The sequence below is a fragment of the Manduca sexta genome, chromosome 27 (genome assembly GCF_014839805.1).
Source record: "Manduca sexta isolate Smith_Timp_Sample1 chromosome 27, JHU_Msex_v1.0, whole genome shotgun sequence".
Classification (NCBI taxonomy): Eukaryota; Metazoa; Arthropoda; class Insecta; order Lepidoptera; family Sphingidae; genus Manduca; species Manduca sexta.
Genome location: NC_051141.1, coordinates 20,352,254 through 20,375,345, shown reverse-complemented (window position 1 = coordinate 20,375,345; position 23,092 = coordinate 20,352,254). Strand labels below are relative to the sequence as shown.

General features: G+C 34.9%; 1 protein-coding gene across 1 annotated transcript; it reads left to right on the top strand.

Annotated features, from left to right (window-relative positions):
• On the top strand, positions 1 to 22,830 carry LOC115441427 (SET and MYND domain-containing protein 4). Its single transcript, XM_030166211.2, has 13 exons — positions 1 to 85; positions 6,985 to 7,187; positions 8,360 to 8,531; positions 11,134 to 11,316; positions 14,097 to 14,243; positions 14,893 to 14,972; positions 15,329 to 15,450; positions 15,833 to 15,969; positions 16,128 to 16,571; positions 20,665 to 20,848; positions 21,047 to 21,265; positions 21,922 to 22,066; positions 22,250 to 22,830. Exons 2-13 carry the CDS (start codon positions 6,993 to 6,995, stop codon positions 22,454 to 22,456), a joined length of 2,235 nt encoding a protein of 744 aa, XP_030022071.1. The 5' UTR covers positions 1 to 85; positions 6,985 to 6,992; the 3' UTR covers positions 22,457 to 22,830.
• Positions 22,831 to 23,092: the final 262 nt, after the last annotated feature.

Here is a 23,092-nt window from a genome sequence, read left to right as displayed (position 1 = left end):
TATAAATCGAAAATAGAACAGTTTCGAATAGCCGTGTATTTATAACTCCGCCGACAGAGCGCTGCGATCTCGTCCACAAAATCAGGTAAAAAATACTTTTCCTCACTTAGTTTTCATTGTAATTCATAATTACGCGAATGTTTGTATAACTGGTGCCCCGTGCGAACGATTAAAGTATTTATTTTCGTTATATAATAAGGCCTATACGTAGACGTGGCCGGCAATTTGATACCGCTTTTTGACGCTCAAACACCGGCGCAACCAGGAAATTGCATATTTCAGAAGGTAATGCTGTAAAATTTAAATGCGTTATTCAACGAATACAAACATGAGAAATATATTATAATGTTTTATCTTTTAATTAGATTATATTACAAGCGTTAGTAAAAAGTGTTTTTTTATTATTGACTATACTTAAAATTTTAATAGTATATGACTTCTTTATTCAATCATTAACATTATCAGTGCATCGTAAGACATTCTCAAATTATTTGCCGTAAAGAATGTGATGAAACAGTACTTGATTAAGTCATCAATATAATTCCTTCTATTAATGCATGGCTAAATCTATTCTATAATAAGTATTTAATAAATGGGTTAATTATAATTAATATCGAAAAATAATACAATTTTTTTCTCATCAGAACGCATTAAAGTTAGCGAACTGTTTGAGACATATTGCTAGGAAATAGTATTTGTGTCCGATAGTCATATCAGTTTAGGTATTTATTTATTTAGGTATTTATTGCGCTCGTTTAGATTTATCCTAAATAATATATACAATGGGCGCACCAAAGCGCCCTCTGCTTACCTTCCAGTGATGTAAGCATGTGTAGAAGCTAGCGAACAGTTAAACTACTCGCGTATTCTGTATTTTTTCGTAAATTCAAAAAACATCTAATTAATATATTTTTCGCGTCGGAAATATAATGCTTAATTTATTTCGCGGTACCGTACCGTTGCTTTTTATGGCTAACCATCATGTGGGTCAGATGATGGTAGCTTTTCAAAGTTCAAAAGGAACCTGTATAGGATCACTTTGTCCGTTTGTCCGTTCGTCTGTCAAGACCTTCTATCTCAGTAACGCATAGAGGTATCAAGTTGAAAGGACAATGCCCAAAACCAGGCTATATTTGCGTCAGTCATGCGTCTTAACCAAATTACCATGTAAAATCATAATTTTAATTATTACTTCATTTGTATTTACTTCAGTCATAAGCAAATAGGGGTTTTAAAGATATGAAAAAAAAAGTTGTTTAATTGTTGCAAATCAAACACCGGATAATTTGCTGCCAATATGGCGAATTGATACCAATTTATAACAAATTCCCCTTTTAAATGGAATAAAAAAGTTAATATGCACAATAAATGTGCTTGTACTTGAATCTATAATATATGGATTAAATATTTTATTCATTAAACAAAAATATTGTTATAAAAAATATATTTTACTTAATAATTATGACCTAACTCCAAATAGCTGGTAAAAAAGATAAAATATGAATCCTTCTAAAAACAAACAAATGGCGACTTTTACTTGCATTGACAGAAATACTAAAGTCAGCCTTAGCATGTCTGGACTTTATTTTTAATTAAATGAATATATGGGTACTGATATTTATTACACTGGCATCAGAAATTAATGACATTTTGACACTTTAGATTTGTCTGAATGAAAATATTTCATTATTAAAATATTTTACTCAAGATCGGAGTGTTATTCTTATGTATTTTAATGTTGAGTCGAGAAATTCACTGTTAAGAAACAAGGTGTATACTGTATAGTGTGTGTTCCGAACTTTGAGACGGAAGGCTTCTAGTTAGCAACACAATGTCGTCCAGAGCCTAGACCCAGGACAGTTAATCGAGACGGCATATCCCGGCGGTGTATTAACTGCACCATTGCGGTGCCACAGCAACGATAAGTATATTTCTTAGACAAGCTATCCCGTTTGTAAGTTATGTAGATTATTATTAACCGATCCACAATGTGGGAAAAATCTTGCAAAAGCTAAAGAAAACAGTTTAACAATAATAATAATCTGAACATGTTTACTGAACTTCTACATTATATTTTAGGTTTCAAGGCTGGAATGAATTTGTGCTGCTTGCTCGAGAGCATTTAATAGAGAGGTGCACAGACAACAACGACATGACATGACCCGACCAGCACTGCAAGAAGTCATTCACTCACTTCAGCAGTATTATAAGTGTGTTGCGGCTACGTCAAGTTCTTGTTTGTTTTCTGGGAAGTCAAGAAAATATACCTCTATCCAAAATACACATCTATATGAAAATATACATCGGATTTCGTATTTCTTGTTTTCTTTTTCTTTTCCTATGATAAATAACTATTAGCCTACTCAGGCTGTGAAGTTAGTTCCTGGGTTCCTGTTCAATTTCCAGGCCAAGCAACATTTTATCTCGGTGTTTCTAACATGACTTGCCTGGGATCGGAATCCTCCAAAGAGGGTTGGCGTCAGGCATGCAGCCGGTCATAAAAACTAAGCTAAATCTATTCTACAATATGTGTTGACGCCATATTGAAATGAGATAATGGTAGGTGACAATAAAGATTAAGTTAATCCATGTAATAGAATAAGTCATAAGTCAGAAAAATATGTACTTACACAAAGGGTCCTGTGTACTGTACTCAGTGGAAAAATATTAGTTTTTCCACTGAGTATATACTCAGTGGAAAAACTAATATTCCGCCATACTATCTTAGAAGTTTTATTGGAGCTTCGTCTCATCAGATATGTTAATACCTATCAGTTTCTTATAAGGGCGATTAAAGCTAAGTGAAAAGAATGTCCAATAATTGTTTATAGAAATATCAAGTATGTACTGCAATATTGAACTTAATTAGGCACGTAGGTACTTTCTACCGTACATTAATGCAGTCCATACTTAACCTCAATATAACCGAGTTATATAAATTCTGATTACTCCGAACTCCCATCGAATATCCATTTGTTTTCAATTTTTATAAGATTTAGGATATAATCCCTATAGTTTATTAAAGGTTTTGTACAGACGCAAGCGTAGCCCAACGTTCATACAAAAATGGGTATTCTCCTTTATATCAAATAGTCGAATCTACGCTCTCTTTCAACTGTAAAATTAAAAAGTCTAAGCGATCAAAAGTTATAACCGTTTGTGTCGCACATTTTATCATTTCACAAGAGAATGAAAACTTATAGAGTACATCTGTAGACCTGAAATCATTAAAAATCAATAAAAAATACTAGAATCCGTAAATATATACTTTAATAACAAAACAAGCGAGTTTACTTTTACAAACTTAATAACCGTGTCTTAAGATAGATCGGCAAACCTAAGTTTGTGAAGTTTAAACTTAGATAAAGTGTAGATACCCTACCTACACTTTTGTACGGAATCCCCAGTACGCGAGACTAATCGCACTTTTTCGAGGTTTTTACATTAATACAAGCCATGCGCCCCGACTTCGCATGAGTAACGCAAATTATCTATAGCCAAATACTAACGTTGACACAAAATTGCCAAAAAGTCTCAAGATGTTGGTTGATCCGATGGCTACCAAACTTCACAGGATTAACCGTTGGGCTAATTTAGAGATTACCTAAACATGTTATTAAAGTCACATTTATATATAATATGTATATAGTTATTAGCAATCAGTAGATATGCTAAACTTTACTGCATGAACAGACTTCTACCAATTGCTCCTATTCAATTCCAAAGTCTTATCGTGACACAATAGTGCAACAGAAATAATTATGTTGGTGGTAGGATATATCCGCCCGGATAGCGACCACCATACACGAAGTGTTAAAACCCGCCATAGTGGCCCAAGTAAGTGTGTCGCGTTCTGGGATTCAGCCTGTATATATCTGGTTCCAACAGGCCGGCGTAATTGTATCAACTACGGAAGGGTAATAATCTCTCGTCAGTCGACATTCTATTGGAACTAACTCCACTCAGCCTCAGGTACAGAGGTTCCCTTAGCCTTGCAAGTAAAAAAACCTGATGAAAAATGCAGTGTTCATTATGAGATTCTAATCAGTGTACAAGATCGCGTAATTAACTTTTAATCTCCCAGTGTGGTGAGGCTGGTAGAGCTACTGTTTATGGTTGCGTGGATATGATCTGATGCAATTATTAAATAGGCGACGACTTCCTCATCATTCAATCGTATTAATACAGAAGCTTAACACAAACAAGCCTTGTACTTCGTGACAATAAAAGACGCAATGCCGCCAAGACCTATACCCAGATTTACATAGTTGTGCAGTCTCTACATAAATGTTGATCAACAAATATTGCTAATGAAATGTTGCATCGAATGCGAGGCTTGACATTTGGAACAGTTCCCGTTCGACACACATTCTATATTGGGACCATATTCGTTGTTATTTTGTTTCATACTTTACAGTGTGTTTTTATAAAGGGACGAACAAAGTAGGCCCGTTAATTAGTAATATGCGTTTGTAATATTTTGTAAGGTCAAATTGATTTCACAAGTCCACACATTGATTTCCTCTAATATCAAAAAAAATATATTTACGAGCGATAAAAATCTGACATCGGCTTATCTTCTAAAATATTAAATCAATTTCAGATAAAATGATATTAAATACGAAAAGGTGAAAAATCATAGTAACGGAATTAGAGGTAACAAAAATAATAATAAATCTGGAGCGGACGTTAATTAACAGCTTCCTGCTCTCCGTACTTCCCGGTACCGCTCCCGGGGAGAAATCACTGGAGCGATATCCCGGCTCCCGGTAATTGAATGGTCATCATGCCCTCGCAATCTACGCCACTACCACAATACCACGAGATTGATCGAGTGTTGAGTGAGTTTAGGAACGATGAGAACTCATGGTAGAACCATGTATAGTTATTTGACTCTGTACGATATCCAAAAGAACTCTAATTGTGGATAGAACACTTTTCGCTATTTTCTTTAATAGATTGGTATTTTTAGGCGAAAAAAAAAATGTATTATTAAGTAAATCAAGTACATGCTGCCCCTAATCAATAATGTGAATGTGAGTGTTGATTAATAGAGTGCAAATTCAACTTAAATATAAAGTGTGCAAAATTTTATACTGCTACTTACTAATTTCCAAGTAAGTTATCAATTCTTAACAAAATTTTCACCGAGCTTGGAAATCAGTCATTTAGAATCGCGTCGTTATATATTACAGTGAGCCATTTTGACAGTGTTACTTTTAATTCTCCTATAAAGTATGTCATTTTCGTATAATTAAGATATCAAATCATGTTATATTTAAAAAAGTTACTCAAAATATAATTTTGGAGACTGGATGGGAGTGGTTTCTGACGTTAGTCTTCTAGGACAAAGGTATTAGTTTTCTAGGACAAAAGCTACATATCAATAAATTGATATCAATTCTCAACTCGTGGACGGAGCACTTAATTTGAGAAGGTGAAGACTTGATAACTTAATTGCTTTACCACTCGAGCTAGTTCTCAGTTTTCTTTCAAATAAACTATCGCAGTTTCAGAAGGAAAATGAATTTACATTTTTATTTTCATTTTTTAAATTATTTTATTTTTTAGTTATCTTTATTTTTCGTTGCAGTCTCATAAAATATATCTCGATATCTTAGAAACTCATATAATATAAAATGTTTAAAAAACAAAAGTATAAACAATGAAATACAATAACAGATGAGTTGTACTTCACTCAGGAATCATCAGAGAATGAAATGCTGTGGCAAAATTAAAAGACTTTCACACGTATCCGCCCGCTTAAAATCTTTGTTCAAGAATAAAATTAACTTAATGTACTTTTGATAAATAAATACTAAACCAAGAAATAGTCTGTGTGGGTATCTCATCCAAACGAAATAAAACATTCGGATTTTATTACGGTTTTTTAAATTATTATTTTCTTTCGACGTTTCGCTGGTGAAGGAAAACATCGTGAGAAAACCTGCACATCTGAGAAGTTCTCTATAGGAATTTCGAAGGTGTGTGAAGTCTACCAATCCGCACTAGGCCAGCGTGGTGGACTAAGGCCTAACCCCTCTCAGTAGTAGAGGAGGCCCGTGCTCAGCAGTGGGCAAGTATATAATACAGGGCTGATATTATTATTATATATTATATAGTTTCGCTGACTGCAGCTTCCATGGTCATGGGGCGAAAAAACAAAATTACAATATCTACATTTGACTATCATAATTTTTTTAATATTCTTAGTATATATTTTTTATTTTGATGTTTAATATTCGCGTAAATATAAAAAGTCTTTATCTCATCCAATTCTAATCAGTGTTTTACGCGAACTTCTAACTGACATATTTACAAATTTTACGTTTATTAATAAGATTTATAATACTAGGAACATAGAAGTCGTAGTATCTGAATCTTTGCATATGTCTAATGTCTGTTTCTGCAGCTGAACTATAATCTCGACGTTTCTAAGTCCTGGCGGCTCTAATTAAAATTATATCGCGTTACCAAAGCGACTGTTAACTCTCTAACAACCCAATAATTGAACGAACAGGAGATGTTTTTGCTAATTGGCTTCGGTGCAACAGCTCCAGGATTCGTTTTGCTCGAACAGAAACCCCGGCAACTCTTCGGTTTCTGGAATTAGTAATCGGAATCTACTGTTGCAACTATTAGGTGGGTTGTTTAGACAATGCGCAGACGTGTGACGACTTATTTGTTTCTGGATAAGTTGAGTGTCTGCGTAGTGCTTTAGAGACATCTTTTTTATAATTAAAGTAAATGGACAAGATGCTTGTCTGATAGTATACGTCTCGGGTGTACAATAGATGCATAAATTAATTAATCGAGCATATTACCCGTAAATAACACTCGCGTGTAGTTTTTTTTGTATACCTACTAATGTCTGTAATACGTATTATCTTCAGCCTATATCATTGTATACGCAGTGGGATAATGTATATGATTCTTAATCTGTGTTTATGTGAACCGCTAATTGCTTTAAACACATTGTTACAGGGTCCAAAATGTCTCGTATATACGAAGAAATAGACCCGTCATACGCCGTGGCCTGCAGCGATGTCACTCTCTGCTCCAACTCCAAAGGTTTCTTTAAGAGTCTAGGCGAGGAACTGGTGTCATTAGCTGATGCTGCGTGGCTGGACAGCTTCGAGAAAATCGAAGATGGGAAGAAGGTCTCTGCTGTACTTGAGAATAAGGATGTAAGTTCCTTGGAAACTGTTTTGGTTAATAAAATATACGTGGTAATTCTGGTAGCCAATAGTTCATCAGAGGAGTCACTGTTTAATGCTCAACAATTTTACAAGCAATTCTTAGTTTTTAACAATGTTGCACCTAACTTTACATTAAATGTTTCAGTATAACTAGTGTTTTGTAATTTGCTCATTATACCATCAGAGTGACGATGACCATCAGTAGTGCTATTATTTATCTCAATTGCATTCTATAAATAAAGACTGAATCTGTGTACTTTATATTCTCCAAAAACACACAAAATACCCAAATTACTTGCTATACTACTTGTAAAAGGAACAGTCAACGAAGGCTCGAGATAACTAGACGTCAGACAGTCACCTGCCCACACATTACCGCGACGTGTCAACAGTCAACACGACAAATAAGAGCAACTACCCTCCGCCCTCGTCACGGCTCGCACCCCTCCCAATAATAAACTCTGATACTGATGATACCAACACAAAACAGCACAACTCCGTCTCCTTTACAATTAAAAGTAAACCTACTAATATCAATGATAAAGTTAAAAGTGAATTACAAATGATTACAGATAGGACGATATAGATTGTAAGAGCATCGCAGGTGGAGGGCAAAGTGTTCGTGATTCTGTAGGCAAATACAAAAGACCTGACGCAATGAATGAGCATTAAAGCGTATGGCATTTTTGTGAAGTTTGTGGTGTTTTTGTATTGTTGGTACGTGTCCTACATCTTTACTTTGAAACTACTTGGAATTTCAGGCACTGATTTTGCTAATGGTAATGGTAAGTCCGCGGTTTTATGTTGTTTGCTAAATATATTTACTCCTGGTTCGACTTCTTTAAATATCAAATGTTAATTTTCTACAAAAAATACTTTAAACAGGATTTCCTTAACATGCCCAATACGATACCATTTGATCAAATATACCTGCAAAAATACGAAACAATACTATGTTATCTCGTCTTAAAAAACAATACACTCTGTCTTTGAAATCAAAAGCAAAAAGTCATTTGAATATTATGTTTTATACTATAATTTAGTTGTGCTGTATCAAGTTTTTGCATAAAAACTATCTGGCAAAATTTTGTAGTAAACATTGCAACTTCAGTACAAAATAATGAAAAAAAATTATGAAACTTCCTATATTTTCCCTTCAGGTCATGGACGCCCTCACAGATGTGTTGTCCAGGATCCAGCCTCTCCACAGAGGGAAGGACGCGAGGGTATCTTCGGAAAGGAGGCTTGCAGCCCAAGCCGCCTTGAAGGAAGGGGATCTCAATAAAGCACTGGCTTTGGCGAGCCAGGCAGTCCTCAGAGCGCCGCTTACAGGTAGATATTTATTATTTATTATGAGAATTGTTTCGAAAATAATATATCAGTAAAATTATCAACAGCACATAGGCACATCTTCAATTGACATTTACCTTAGTCCTGTCTTACATAAAAACGAAGAGCTTGAGATTGAGCAGCTTAGCTTCTTTATTTAAAATTAGAATTCCGAACACTTATCAACCTGTAAATTACGCCTGACGATATCTCCATACGCAACGTATCAAAATGAAATTACACATATAGTTCTGATACCATGCTATGTATGGAGATATAATTATGTAAACGGCCGGACTCGTCACACAATGGTAAAATAATTTAGAATATTCAGCGCAACTCAACTTTATGAAATCGGTATTTGAAATCGGCTTTATGATATTCTACTACTAGTGATATTGCGTGCAATCCCTGCGCTTCGAGCCGGGACGTATGCAGGCGCCAGTGACACAAAATATTTATATTTTAAACGAAGCGTGTCGCGTCGAACGTAAAAATCGAGTTTATTAACAATTTCTCACGTTGAAAAATATTTGAATGTTGGTGCGATAGTAAAGAATGTGTTATATCGTCGCTTCGGGGGAATAGACGACATAGTGACCATTTCTGATATGTTTTGTTCTGGGATCAGGCATACTTTTCCGACTTTGACTGATGAAGCAAATCTGTCGGCTTGTGTGGTAAATACACAGCGATATTATATATTATTATAGAGAGTTAGATATGCTCTTAGAACACATAATCTGAAGAGTAGAAATTACATGCACAAAGCGTAAGTAAAAAAGATTAACCGCATTTATTATGTATTCAATTGTTTCACATTACTCGTATTGTGCTGCGTATTGTCAACAATGCGTGTACGGACGCAACACTCTTACCTCTATGTAGATATAATATTTGCTATCCACTTTTGATGTCGTTCACACGCGATGTCATTTTTTGGCTAGCTGTGTAAGTCAATCATCATACCAATAAATATTACTCGAGGTGAAAATGGGTTAAACCAGGATATTATTGAATTTTACACATTTTTTATTCAATACAATTGACTATGATCTCTATTCAAAATCATTTAGTACATATTGTTTTTAATTTATGAAAGATTTTTAAAAATTACATGATTCAGACAATAGTAGTATTTGAGATTTAAAATATGTATATACCTATTAATCCTGTTTGCGACCTAATGACGATAAAACTTGTTAAGGAAAAGAAATGTGATTATGAAAAAAAGTCAGTTTTACTTAAAAATAAATCTTATTGTGGTGCATATACGGCCCACTTACTCTATTATTTCCTCAGCACCACTTTTCTCATTTCACTACAATAAAACTACATTTAATACTTTGCAAATAATACCTATATATCCGGACCTTTTACGGAATAAAAGGCGCTCGCTGTAGGCGCTTAAATAAAATACAAACACATCGCAAAGCGGATTCCGTTTGAGAATTGTACTGAAATACAATCTGTCGTAGCAAATCGCATCAGCCGCGCTGTTTATGGCTCGCTTGATATCCTCAGCCAGACATTGCACATGCATCCTGCAGGAGCGTTGACAATCCCGATACGAGACAGAGGACACCGGTTGTAGACGTCTTATCATTAATATCAATCTCTCTCTCTAGTCGGTCCCTCATATCTGAGGATCGTGGTCAGCATCAGGGTTGCATCTCGAGCGGATGATCTGCCTCCACCGGTTTCTGCCCAGCGGGTCTCTTACAGTTGTGTAGCATTTAGAGAACGATGAGTTTTTTACTTGGTCGGTCCATCTCGTTGGTATACGACCGCGCAATCTTCTGCCTTCGGTGTTCCCCACCATAATCATTTTTTCTAAATTTAATTTATATCAATAGATTTTTTATATTTTTAATTATTCGTTTTGTATGTTTTGAAAATTAAATTTCTGCTACATTGTCTAATAATTGAGTTGTGTAATTTTTAAAGCGAATGTTATACAAAGTTAAACACATTCGACATAATTCCTTTTCACCAAGTAAATAGATACACGACACTACCGCGACATTAAGTCGGACCGCAGTCCGTCCAACTAACTTTAAATTATTACGTATATTTAAAAACATTTTTAAATAAAAATGTACTATATTTCTCCAGCGCTTTTACTGAGCACTTAACGTTCAGAAAGCAAATGAAAAAGAATATTTAAAACAATCTTAATGTAACTTCAATAAAAAATGCATCCACATTTTTTTATTTATATTATTTTATCACAAAGACACAGTATTCGGGGAATATGACACAATATTATATGAACACTTATTACATATTATTGTGGATTTATTGAGAGCAAAGGCTCGTGCGGCTAACAATTCATGCAAGTCTACAGGGATGAAACTTTAAGTTGAACTTGCTTCGCACATCATACAACTGTATGCGGGGCAATAGCTATATAATATCGCTATGCCTTCCATTCAGGAGTTTTTGGTGTGACGTCAGTTTTTAGCAACATATCATCCTTCCTCAACTCCTTATACCTTCCCCTTATTGGAGGCAGCCTATTCGTATTTGACATACAATGCCGCGAATCAATCGCTTTAGTTTTTATGACACCAATCTTAAATGCCATCATCTGCTCACGTTTCAGGTGAAGAGGAGGTGATAGAGGGGGGCGTGTCCCTGGCTCTTGGGTTGTGGGTGCGGTCAGAGGTGCTGCTACAGGCCGGGCGGCCGCAAGCTGCCCTGGAAGACCTAAAGTTGGCTCTCAAAGAACGGCTGCCTGCTAAGATGAGAGCTCAGTATTATTGGCGCATGGGACATTGTTACAAAGGTAGAGTATATCATTATTTTTGGTCTGAAGATTAAAGGACGTAAGGTTTTTAACGTATATGCCTCTATATATTTGGCCATTTTAATTTTTAATAGATTTTAATTAACTGAGATTTCGTTATTTTCATCGTCGTTGAGAGCTTCGGTTATCACATATTAATATATTGTACGCTGGCCACAATTAGCTATAAAATCATAAAAAAAATATACCACGTATATTTCAAAGGTACCTGAACGAATTTTTTTGGATTATTTTTTGTTTCACTGCCCGCTAGCGTTCTGTAGTTTCTAACGTTGTAATATTCGCGTTGTTTCCGGAGCTATGGCTGAGTTTGGAATTTTGCAGTTAAAAATTCACGTAAACTTGTTTTTCAGTGCGAACAATGATTTTGAATTTTTTTTGCAAACCAATGCATTTTTTATACTTACGGATTTATAAATATTTTCGAAATAGAAAGAAACGGCTGGCTGAATAATTAAATTTTTTTAACGCATGTATTATGCGCATTTATATCTGTTCGAATAGGTGATAAAATTCTTTTAAAAAATGTCTTTTCCTTGACGACCCTTTCATCGATTTTATATTTAAAATTAGGAAATAAAATAATAGATACAATTTATAAGAAGATTGGTGATATTGAAACAAATAATAAGAATAATATGAAGAGTGGAAAAAAAATAAATAAGAAAGAAAATATGAAAAAAGGAAAGAAGAAAATTTTGGAGAAAAAAATGAAATTATTTAACAAATTAAATAAAAAGGACGAAAGTGAATATGAATAATGAAAACAAAATCGATAGTAAAAAATAAAAAATGAAGATGAAATAAAATAAAGGACCACCATTATCTAAGATTTTTATTAAATTTACATTTGTTTTTTCTTTTGATATCCGAACATATCGACTACATTTTATTAAACATAACAGAAAATTTTAATCGACAAACGGCTCTATAATTTTTATTAGTATGATAGATAAAGAAGACGGTAACCATACAACTGATTCAAAATATAAATTTCTCCAGTAGCCTACTCAATGACAAATCGAAACCCTCATAAATCAACTTAATTTTAAAAACCAGGTTGCCCCAAATTGCTTAATTTTACTCAAAACACAATTATAAACTTATCCATTATTTGTTACCAAAACAATTATAAATTGAGTTTGAAATCAGTTATTATAACAAATAGGCGAACAATGAATCTAATATAGATCATCCGCGCACCATATTAGGCATTCAGATTAAGGTGTCGAGTGGCGAGCGCATTCCGCCAGATCAGTAATCCCCGCATAGCGACTTGTCGGAGCGCATCGACTCAAATAATTACAACAGCAACGTTATGAAATTCGATTCTGGTGTTAGCAAAAATGATCATAGCAAAGAAATTCAAGTCGTAATGTGACAAAGCCATTTGAATATGAAAAAGAATAGTTGAATCCAGTCAGGAATTTATAACGACGACATTTTAATTATATAGGCCGAAAATAGCAATAAATTAGAAAAAAAGGATAGTAAAGACATCTAAAGATACTAAGTCGATCATAAGAAATGATAATATAAATAATAGTATCAAAAATATATAGTTAGATCAAACGTAGTTTTGTATTTAAGTACTTCGGATAAAAAAATATACTTAGTCTTAAGTTTAGAAGTTTTAGGCGATACGTAAGAAATTTATAAAAAGTCCAAAAGTATTTTATAGAAACATTAAAGAATTGAACATTAATCAGAAGTTGTTTGTAAGAGTAATGAGTAATTATATCATAGGATATTCGAAAATAAGAAAAAATCAAAAAACCTATTTGTAGATTTTATTATTTCCAGATAAATTTATTTTATAGAGAAACAGAATGAAATGCTTCAACATTTCAACACAGCAACGATATTTTAGATAAAATAATTTCTAATTATATGTTTTTGAACTAATTGTAAGTTTCTAATAAAACTTACAATTAGTTCAAAAACATATAAAGACGAAATAAATGAAGTAATAAAGTATGTATTCATGAAGAATACCAAAAACAAATTATTTAAGACTATGTGAAATGTATGACATGCGTTAGTTAAAGCTGATATAAGCGCCTGTATCGTGGGACAAACATAACTGCCAAACGATACACACTGATTGTCTGCCTACCAATTGTGGGCCTCATGAACTGATTATAAGATAATGTCAAGACGTTACTGGTACAGTAAGCTAACATACAATTCACAAAGCATCGGTCCGATCCGGAGTCATGTATTATACACGTGCCTGTCGACAACACACCCCTTCATCCCCCTTCAGCCTCCCTTGCTTCAGAATTGTTCACAATGGACATAATACAAAGTGATACCTACGTCAGAGCTATCCCGATCTATTGAATATATTAGTGGATTTGGAACGCATCAGAGACTAAGAGCGTTTCCATATTATGAGAATATTTGAAAGTATGCGACATAGGATTGCATATTTTAACATTACGTAAAATATTAGTAATTGTTTAGTTACTGCGTATAAAGTTTATACCAGACTAAAAGTTCGGAAAATACTTAATTTGGGGCTTGAACCGGATCTCCTAGTAAAGTTTAATGTCTTTAAAACAAAGCCAAATAGTTTATATAATATGATTGCTCGCGGCTCGACTCACGTCAAATTTTTTCCATGATCAAAGACCGACTATATACTTTCCCAGATTCTTTAATAAGAATTTAATTAAAATCTCCTCGGTGATTCCGCCGTGAAAGCATAACAGACAGAATTATTTTCGTACTAATACTTCAAATGCATGTGGTTACAGGTGCTGGAGAGCCGACGAGAGCTAAAGTGTCGTACGAGCTAGCTGGCAGGTTGCTCGGCAACAACGAGACAGCTAAAGCTGAGCTGGCGGCCGATATAGAAGCCCTGGACTACACTGCACTATCCAAGCGGCCGCCTGACAAGACCGGTAAAAGATTTTGAGTGATAGATTTTACTAAAAAGATTGCATGTTAGTTTCGCTCACTAATTTATACTATTATATAAAATTGAAGAGTTTCATCGAACGCACTAATCTCGGGAACTATTGGTTCGTCTTGAATCTGAAAATTATTTTAGTTTTGTATAGCACATTTATCGAAGATGGCTATAAGCTATATAATATCACGCTATAACCAACAGGAGCGGAGCATCAATGAAAACTGCTTCCAAAACGACGAAAATTGATTCCTTTTGAGAGCATCCGTTGCGTGCGCTGCGTAAACGGTTAAATTTATGCAACAATAATTATGTATGATAGAATTGTTCCTCTTAAAAAGTTCAAAAAATATATTATAAAACAAAATACCCCGCCGCATCTGTCTGCCTGTCTGAACGCAATAAACTTAAAAACTACCCAACGGATTTCGATGAAATTTGGTATGGAGATAGTTTGTGACCCTAGGAAGAACAAAGGTTACATTCTATCCCGAGAAAATATAAAGCGGGGCTTTTATCCCCGAAAATTCTTTCATTGTGACTTTAAGAACCAATATTTATTTAATCGTGCAATGATTATTCAAGCCAAGTACTTTATGTTGTTGTTCAAAATTTATTAATACCAAAATAAATATCTTTAGGTATATCCTTAACCGGAGGAGCAAAACAAAATATGCCATCGCTGTCCAAATTGTTGAAAATCGTCGAAGAGGAAAACAAGGTAAACAGCGTTCAATTTACAAGAAATACTGATACTTACTGGTTAAATTATGGTATATGAGACTTTGGTACAAGAAGGGAACTAGACAACACTGCTTAACTATTTTTGTCAAGCTGTGGAGTGGAGGTATCAAAGTGCCAGTTCCCGTCTAACAGTTACAAAAAAAAAACAAAATGTATAGCTTTCTTAGTACTGCTATATACTTGTTTTGATATATTTCGTGAACATGTGACTTTCTCGGCATAGGTATACTTGAGGTCCTTGGAGGTGGCTAAAAATTTTGAACAGCATTACCATCTGAAAAATTTTAGGAGCAGAAATATATAATCTCGCTCATGGGAATATACAAATTCCAGGGTCGTTTCGCAGTGGCTAACTCTCCAATAAAAACCGGAGATGTTCTTCTGGTGGACAGTCCATACGCCGCCTGTCTTCTACCAGACTACTACGGATCCCACTGTCTGCATTGTTTCAAAAGGTACTCTACCTACCTAGTCACTAAGTACCTTCCTCATTCTTTATAACAGAAGACGAAGAAATATTAGAGATATGTGATGATCTAATAGTGAATTGTAATTATTATTGTGGTTGGTATTAGGCAATGTCACTTCATCTTATGAATTATGGACAAGAGAAAGGGTAATATTTATGTCAGTTTTCTACGAAAGACCACTTAAAAGAAAAAACAACTCCGTAATGAAATAAGCGCAAATACTTCGCACATATATAAAGTTTACTAAATACATAGCGCGGTTCACGAAATGCAACTTCTTTTTCACAGAGGCGACAGGAGCCCATAAGCAAAACCATTTGTTATACTTAGGTCTAACATTAGATTGAAAATATATTTTATGTTTCAGATTAGAAGATTGTGTTGACATGGCAGCAGTGTGGTGCCCCAAGTGCTCCGGGGTGGTGTTCTGCAGCTTGCAGTGCCGCGACACGGCGGTCTCTACCTACCACGCTCATGAATGCCAGTTCCTTAATCTGTTTATTGGTAAGAATCATAATTAACTATTTTATAATGCTGTCAGCTATTCTAATTATGTATGTGCTCTTGAATCATTAAATATTTCATGCATTACCTATCTTAAAGGTAAAGACTAAAATATTAATAAAATACGAAGATCTTCTAACACAAAAATAATGTTCCAGGTTCTGGTATGTCAATTCTCAGCCACATAGCTCTCAGAATGGTCACGCAAGCCGGGCTCGATACAAGTTTATCCATCCACTCCAAATACATATCATGTGAAGTCAAAACAGTTGAAGGAGCCGTCCTCAACGATATCGAGGGAGTAGCTAAAAAGTCAAAAATGAAAAGCCGAAAAGAAAGACTGAATCGGGCGAAGAAAGGTCACAAAACTTTAGCAGAGAAGAATATCAAAGAAGAAGAAATTGAAGAGAAGGTAGAAGATAAAATGAATTTTGAGGAAAAATTGGAGTTGAAGGCCGCACAGATATATTCGCTGTGCACGCATTCAGAACAGAGAAGAGGAGGAGACTATCTAAAGAGGATAGTCATGGCAATGTTCCTCACAGAATGTTTAAAGAAGGGAGGTTTCTTCAAGAACTGTGCGAAGGACAATCTTGCTAAAGGTTGGAACTTATTAATTTTTCAGTAAGCTAATACAGGAACATTTCGACATTGTGATACCAAATAAAACCAGATATATTGTTAAGAATATCGATTTTACAATACATTACTTGAACCAAAGATTTAAAATAGAAAAGAGTAAGTTTCGAACAACGTAAATCTTAATGAAAAGTAATTTTAGTTTTACACATTTTTTTATTAAAATGTGTTCATTATTCATGTATGATTTTGGCATAATGTTAGTAGAGGCAAATATGTGGTTTCATTTATTAACGCAGTGTCCGAAAGCCAATAATACTAAGAGAGTTTTTTCCGTATTATAGTCGCGTTATATATTTTCCCGGAGTCTCAAACTATCTCCATACTGTTCGTCATTAGTCGTCATTTCCATTCATCCAAATTCGTTCGGTAGTTTTTCGAGTTTATCGCGTTTCGTTAGACAGGCTGACGCGGCTGGGGGACTTGATCTTTGACAGTTAGTAATAAAGTTTCTTTTTAACTACACTACAATCCGATTATTTACGTATGTTTACAAGTAATTTTAATAATCCTATACATAGTGCTAAAGTATCTAAGATCCTCAGCTGAATTAGTTCTTGATTCATCGAAAGATAATAAATATTGAAACCTTTATAAATAACTCCATACAGCCACTTCTTATATTTATTTATTTGTTTTGGAATAACAAACAGCTTATATTTTAAACAAAGCTATACATATAACACACTTATAATTAAAGTTAAGCCTTAAAGTATTCACAAATGAATTGAACAAATGAGTAAGTAAATAATTATGATCGTTTCAATTATTTATATGCATGACCATACAGATACATAATAAAGCAGATTGTAACCACCATAGTACAACTTTCTAAATTAAATTAGAAGATTGAGAAGACGCTAGGAAACTTCTTGTCAAGAGTTGCCGCAAATGGTGAGACGAAGACATAAATAGATCGATTTGATGACTATAAGATGTTAGTAGATAATTAAGAGTTTTGCATACGCGCGGAATATAAGAATTTGAGCGATAATTAGAGTTGGATGGTGGGACTGACAATAATAGTGGATGTCTCTGCGATTTCCCCGGCACGATGAGTCTAATTTTACAAAGTAAGTCTGGAGAATTTATTTTACCATTAGTAATATCAAGTATGAGGGTTGCGTCACATATATTTCTTCGTAGATTGAGTGGAAGTAGATGATGCCTTCTACACCGCAAGAGGTAATCATTGTCTCGGATTTTAGTTTAATTCTCTAAAAACCGTAAAAATCTTTTTTGAATGGCTTCGATTCTGTCAATATAAATATTATATTGAGGGTTCCAAATAGGACTTGCATAATCGAGAATACTTCTAACATACGAACAATATAATATTTCTATTGACTTAATGTTTGAAAATACCTTACTAGATCTTATAACGAAGCCAAGAGCTTTAGACGCTTTCCTTGCAATATTATCAATATGTTTATCATATATTAATTTAGAGTCAATGATTACACCCAAGTCTTTAGTGTTTTGGACTTTAGTGAGATACTGGTTTATTAATGTATAGTTGTAACAGATGTAATTTGTTTTTCTGGTGAAAGTAATTGATAGACATTTAGAGACATTAAGATCGAGCTTATTATTAGAACAGTAAATCTCTAGACGGTTTAAGTCATCTTGTAAAAGAAAGCAATCATTGACACAGGATATAGTTTTTAGAATTTTCATATCGTCAGCATATAGGAGAAACGATGAATACACGAAGCAAGAATTTATGTTATTTATAAATAAGATGAACAACAAAGGGCCAAGAAGCGAACCTTGTGGAATTCCAGAAGGAATAGACATCCAACTAGAGGTATAACCGTTCACTGCGACCGCCTGGGATCGCTTATCCAAATATGACACAAACCAGTTAAGTAAATTTCCATAAATTCCTAATTGCATTAACTTAGTTATGAGGACTCCGTGATGGATATGGTCAAATGCCTTACTATAATCAGTAAATATAACGTCTACTTGTCCTTCAGTATCCATGCCTGACGATATGAATTCGTTTGACAATATTAAGTTGGTGACAGTTGATCGCTTCTTCACAAAACCGTGCTGCTCATTAAGAAGTGATGGTGCAACAACAGCATAAAGTTGGTTGTGAATAATTTTTTCAAATAATTTAGAGAAAATGCATAGTTTAGATATAGGCCTATAGTTAGATATTAAACTCCTGTCTCCTTTTTTAAAAATAGGAGTTACGTAAGCCACTTTCCATGCTTTTGGTACAATGCCTTCGGCGATCAAGCGTCTGAAAATTTGTGAGACAGGAAAGAGTATACTATCTGAGCACTTTGAAATAAAAATTGGCGGTATACCATCTGGACCTGCACCTTTATTAGTATCCAATGCGAGCAAGAGTTTATGTAGCTCGCTTTCACAAATTTCTATACTTGAAATACTATTAATAGTATCAGAAGTTGTATGGTTTAAATCGGATGTGAAAAACAAGTTTGACCATCGGGTTCCAAGAATGTTGTTTGGAAATAAGAAGCAAACAGATTGCATACCTTATCACCGGTGTCAGCTTGGGTACCATTGTAATGCATGAATGATGGTAATAAACCATTATCTTGACGGTGAGACTTTAAAAATGCCCAGAAGGCCTTAGAATTTTTGGTTAAATTATTTTCAACTCTAGCGATGTAGGCATTGAAACAATCGCTTTCGAGAGATTTGGACCTAGATCTCAATAAAGAATATGTACGGTAATCTTCTTGGTTGCCATAAATTTTATATTTATTAAAGAATTTACGTTTTTCTCGGAGTACTTTTTTAAGAACAGAGTGATGCCAAGGTGGTGATTTAGATTTATTAGGTAACATATAACTTGAAATATATTTATCCCGTAGATCGTACAAGACATTATAAAAGAAATCGACTGATTCATCCAATGAACGGGTACCGAAATCCGTTAACCAATTAATTTCATCAAGATCATTACAAATAGACTCATAATCACCTTTAGCGTAAGCATAAGTGCGTCTTTTTTGTGTTTCTAGTTTAGAGTATGCACAATTATGTAAATGGATAATTAGGGCCTTATGGTGAGCATCCTCGAGAACCAATGACTGGGCGCAGTGTTTAACGTCCACATGATCACTACCAAAAACTAAGTCGAGTACTCTATTGTTTATATTTGATATACTATTGTACTGCTTAAAGTTGCATTGACTTATGATATCAAAAAATAGAATTTGATTATCGCCTTGTATTCCAACAGGGATATAGTGAGAGGAAAGAGTAAGTGACCAAATCAGGTTACTCAGGTTAAAATCGCCCGTTATGATAAACTTGTCGTTCGGATGGTTTGTCACAATATTATTTGTATTTTCTATGAAGTTAACAAGTTGTTGGCCAAATGAATTACCGTTACTTTGAGAACATAAATATAAGTTACAAATGTGTAGTTTATATGAGCCTGACGGATTGTTCAATTTGATGGTGATGGTAATCCAGATATCCTCGGCAGTCGAATTCCACTCAGGATGCTCACAAACAGGTAGGTGACTAAGTACAGCCACTAGCACACCACCTCCAAGAGTTTGTTTTGTGAGATTTAAATCCCTATCACGCCTCCAAACAAAATATCTATCGTCGAATAGTTCACGGGAACTAATCCCATCGAGCAACCAGGTCTCCGTTATTAATATTAAGTCATATGAATGTAAGGAAACATTCCTTTTAAATAAGTTTGTTTTGCTACGCAACCCTCTAGCATTTTGATAGTAGATTTTTAGAGAATTCATTTAAAAAGGGTTTTATCAAGTGAATTACCTACCGAGCAGTACATTCTGATAAATATAAAGAGAAATCTAAGTAAAGTTATTGTAAAAATATTAAAAATAATGAGTATGTACCATATCATAATCGTTATAATAGGACATAAAATATTAGCAGGAAGTAGTCTGTGAAAGACACTCTTGATAATTAGATACCATTGCAAAGTTGTAAATATTAAACTAAACATCGGCAAATGATCATCACTTAACGGCTCGTGAACATTATATGCTCACGAGCCGTTAAGTGATGATCATTTGCTCATCTTTTTACCAGCACACACTGCAATCTGCGAATTGATAACCCGGAACCTGCAAATGCTGCAATTCAACGCGCATGAGATTTACGAAACGGTCCGCGGGCAGCACATGTTCAGCGGCTCAAAGCCGGTGTATGTGGCCGTGGGAATCTACTCTACTGGCGCACTCTTCAACCACGAGTGCTCTCCAGCTGTTACCAGGTACCCAATCCTTAAATCTTTAAACAAGTTATCATGGAACTTCTATGTTTGGTGAGAATAACCCTGACTCACTGAACTGCCTAAAGCCACTTTTCAAATGGCTCACCGGCCTGTGAACCTCATGCACTCCTGAAGAGCTATCCAAGCATATTCGCTAATATGTGTTTGGATAAGATATAAAACTCTTATTTGCTTTAGATACTTCGAAGGTCGCAACATAGTACTCCGCGCGACACGTCCCCTCTCCCCCGGAGAAGTTGTCTCAGAGAACTACGGCCCTCACTTCATGATGCGAGGGCTGAGGGAACGGCAGAGGGCGCTCGCATGCCGTTATTGGTTCCGTTGCGAATGCCTACCTTGCAAAGAGGACTGGCCTACCATGAAGCAGATGACTATTGAAACGCTGCCGTATTTGAGGTAATTTTGAGTCTAGAGAAATTGCGTTTTATATTCAGAAATAGTAGTTAAAATAAACATTTAGCTACGTAATAAGGAATGTCGTCTGCATGGCCCAGGATATATGCTCCCTCAGTTATATTAGACACCCACCCTTCTCCCCTGGTGACACTGCCTCAAAACAAGAAGCACTCGACATATTATATACTATAAGTGCGCCTTATAAGGTGCGTGAAATATCTAAGGCACAGATAGTAATAAGATGCTAGAAATATATAAGGCGTGGGAAGTATATAAGGTAGTGTAAATATACAGGTAATAAGCCACACCTAACAAAAAACATTATAAACGCAACACGGTGGTCTATAATTTTATACCTAAATTTAAAAATGAAAAACGAACTATTATTGAAAATACGGTAACATATGTCTCCAAATTGGATTTTGAATCTAATAATTAGCTTTTGCGTGATGCCGTTACAAATAAAGAAGACACAAACCAACAAATCGACGCACATAAAAATTTAAAACTTTAGCTTTTAACATTTTAGTGTACTTACGTGTATTTAATATTATTTGCATCTCCCAGTTTATTTTTTCAAAAAATCCTAATATTATGTAAACACTGAAAGTAAGATTTGTCATTATTATATTGTATACATGATAGTAAAATTTTAGGTGTGCCAACATGTCCTGTTCGTTCAAGTTCAGGCCAAACTTCCAGGCCTTGCCTAGCAGATGCCAGACGTGCTCCACACCTGTTGACAAAGAGCTGGTCAAGATCAACTTAGAAACCGTCAACAGGTGCATCGATCAGTATCAGGTACAGTCCTTTATTGCTAGGAACTTTTAATATAACATTTAAATCAACTAGTACATTTACTAACTTTCAGTTTTCACCTCGTGGTAGACGGCATCAATTCCATTACAAAACACAATGGTATCCCGCCAGCTTTGAATTGTGCAGTCATTATCATTAACAATACAAAAATTATAAAACTTCCAGAAAGGAGCTCAGCTGATGGACCAGGAGCGACCCTCGGAAGCCATCTCAGTGATGTGTGACGCCATAGACACCTTCCACTTGGTCGCCCGCCCACCTCACCGCGACACTCACCTCGCACAAGAAGCTCTGAGGTCGTGCTTCGCTGCTTTTGGAAATATACATGTCATTGCCACGGAAACTCCAGAGAAGACAGACGAAGCTTCCTAAATACTACATATATTTAGTATGAACAAGAGATTGTGGGCTCGATAGGGCTAAGACAAGTATTTTAGTGGTATTTGTGTCTGGGTGGTGTTATTTTGACATGGCGTCGAGTCTGGACTCTGGTGTGATTGTTGGGTATTCAGTATTGTTTCCCTGCTTGGTAATATGTGCCGATTTAGTATTGCTCCCATGGAATTTATATGTTAATACTTACGTACAAGCTGCGTATAGTTGTTCTACAGTTGTTATATTTTTAGTCGTTTGTCAACGTTTTTGGGTCATCAGCCATGTTTCCAAAATTTGTTATGTTTGATGTTACTATGTAAAACACATGACGATTTTTTGTTGGTACTTTTATTATTAAACATGTAATCCAATCAAATATTTTATTTACATTCCTTCACGAAACTTCTTTATGAATATTTTAAAATTAGATGGGCTATTAAGGGTTTCGTTATCTTATTATGTTGATAAGTTGCTAGTCCCAAATAAAAAGAGATAAAATCATGTTTTGCTGCTGTCAGTTTGCATGTGTTCGTGAATCTGCCCGAATATCCAATATACGCGATTTTGGCACTTTTTAATATTTCTTTACAGCTAACGATTTAGCGACGATGTGAGATATATATTTTTCTCTAA

Bases quoted from the DNA above. Each gene is read 5' to 3' on its own strand.
- LOC115441427 (XM_030166211.2), top strand. From the start codon at position 6,993: ATGTCTCGTATATACGAAGAAATAGACCCGTCATACGCCGTGGCCTGC. The intron at 7,188-8,359 runs GTAAGTTCCTTG...TTTTCCCTTCAG, and splicing joins CTGTACTTGAGAATAAGGAT to GTCATGGACGCCCTCACAGA. The intron at 14,973-15,328 runs GTAAACAGCGTT...TACAAATTCCAG, and splicing joins TCGTCGAAGAGGAAAACAAG to GGTCGTTTCGCAGTGGCTAA.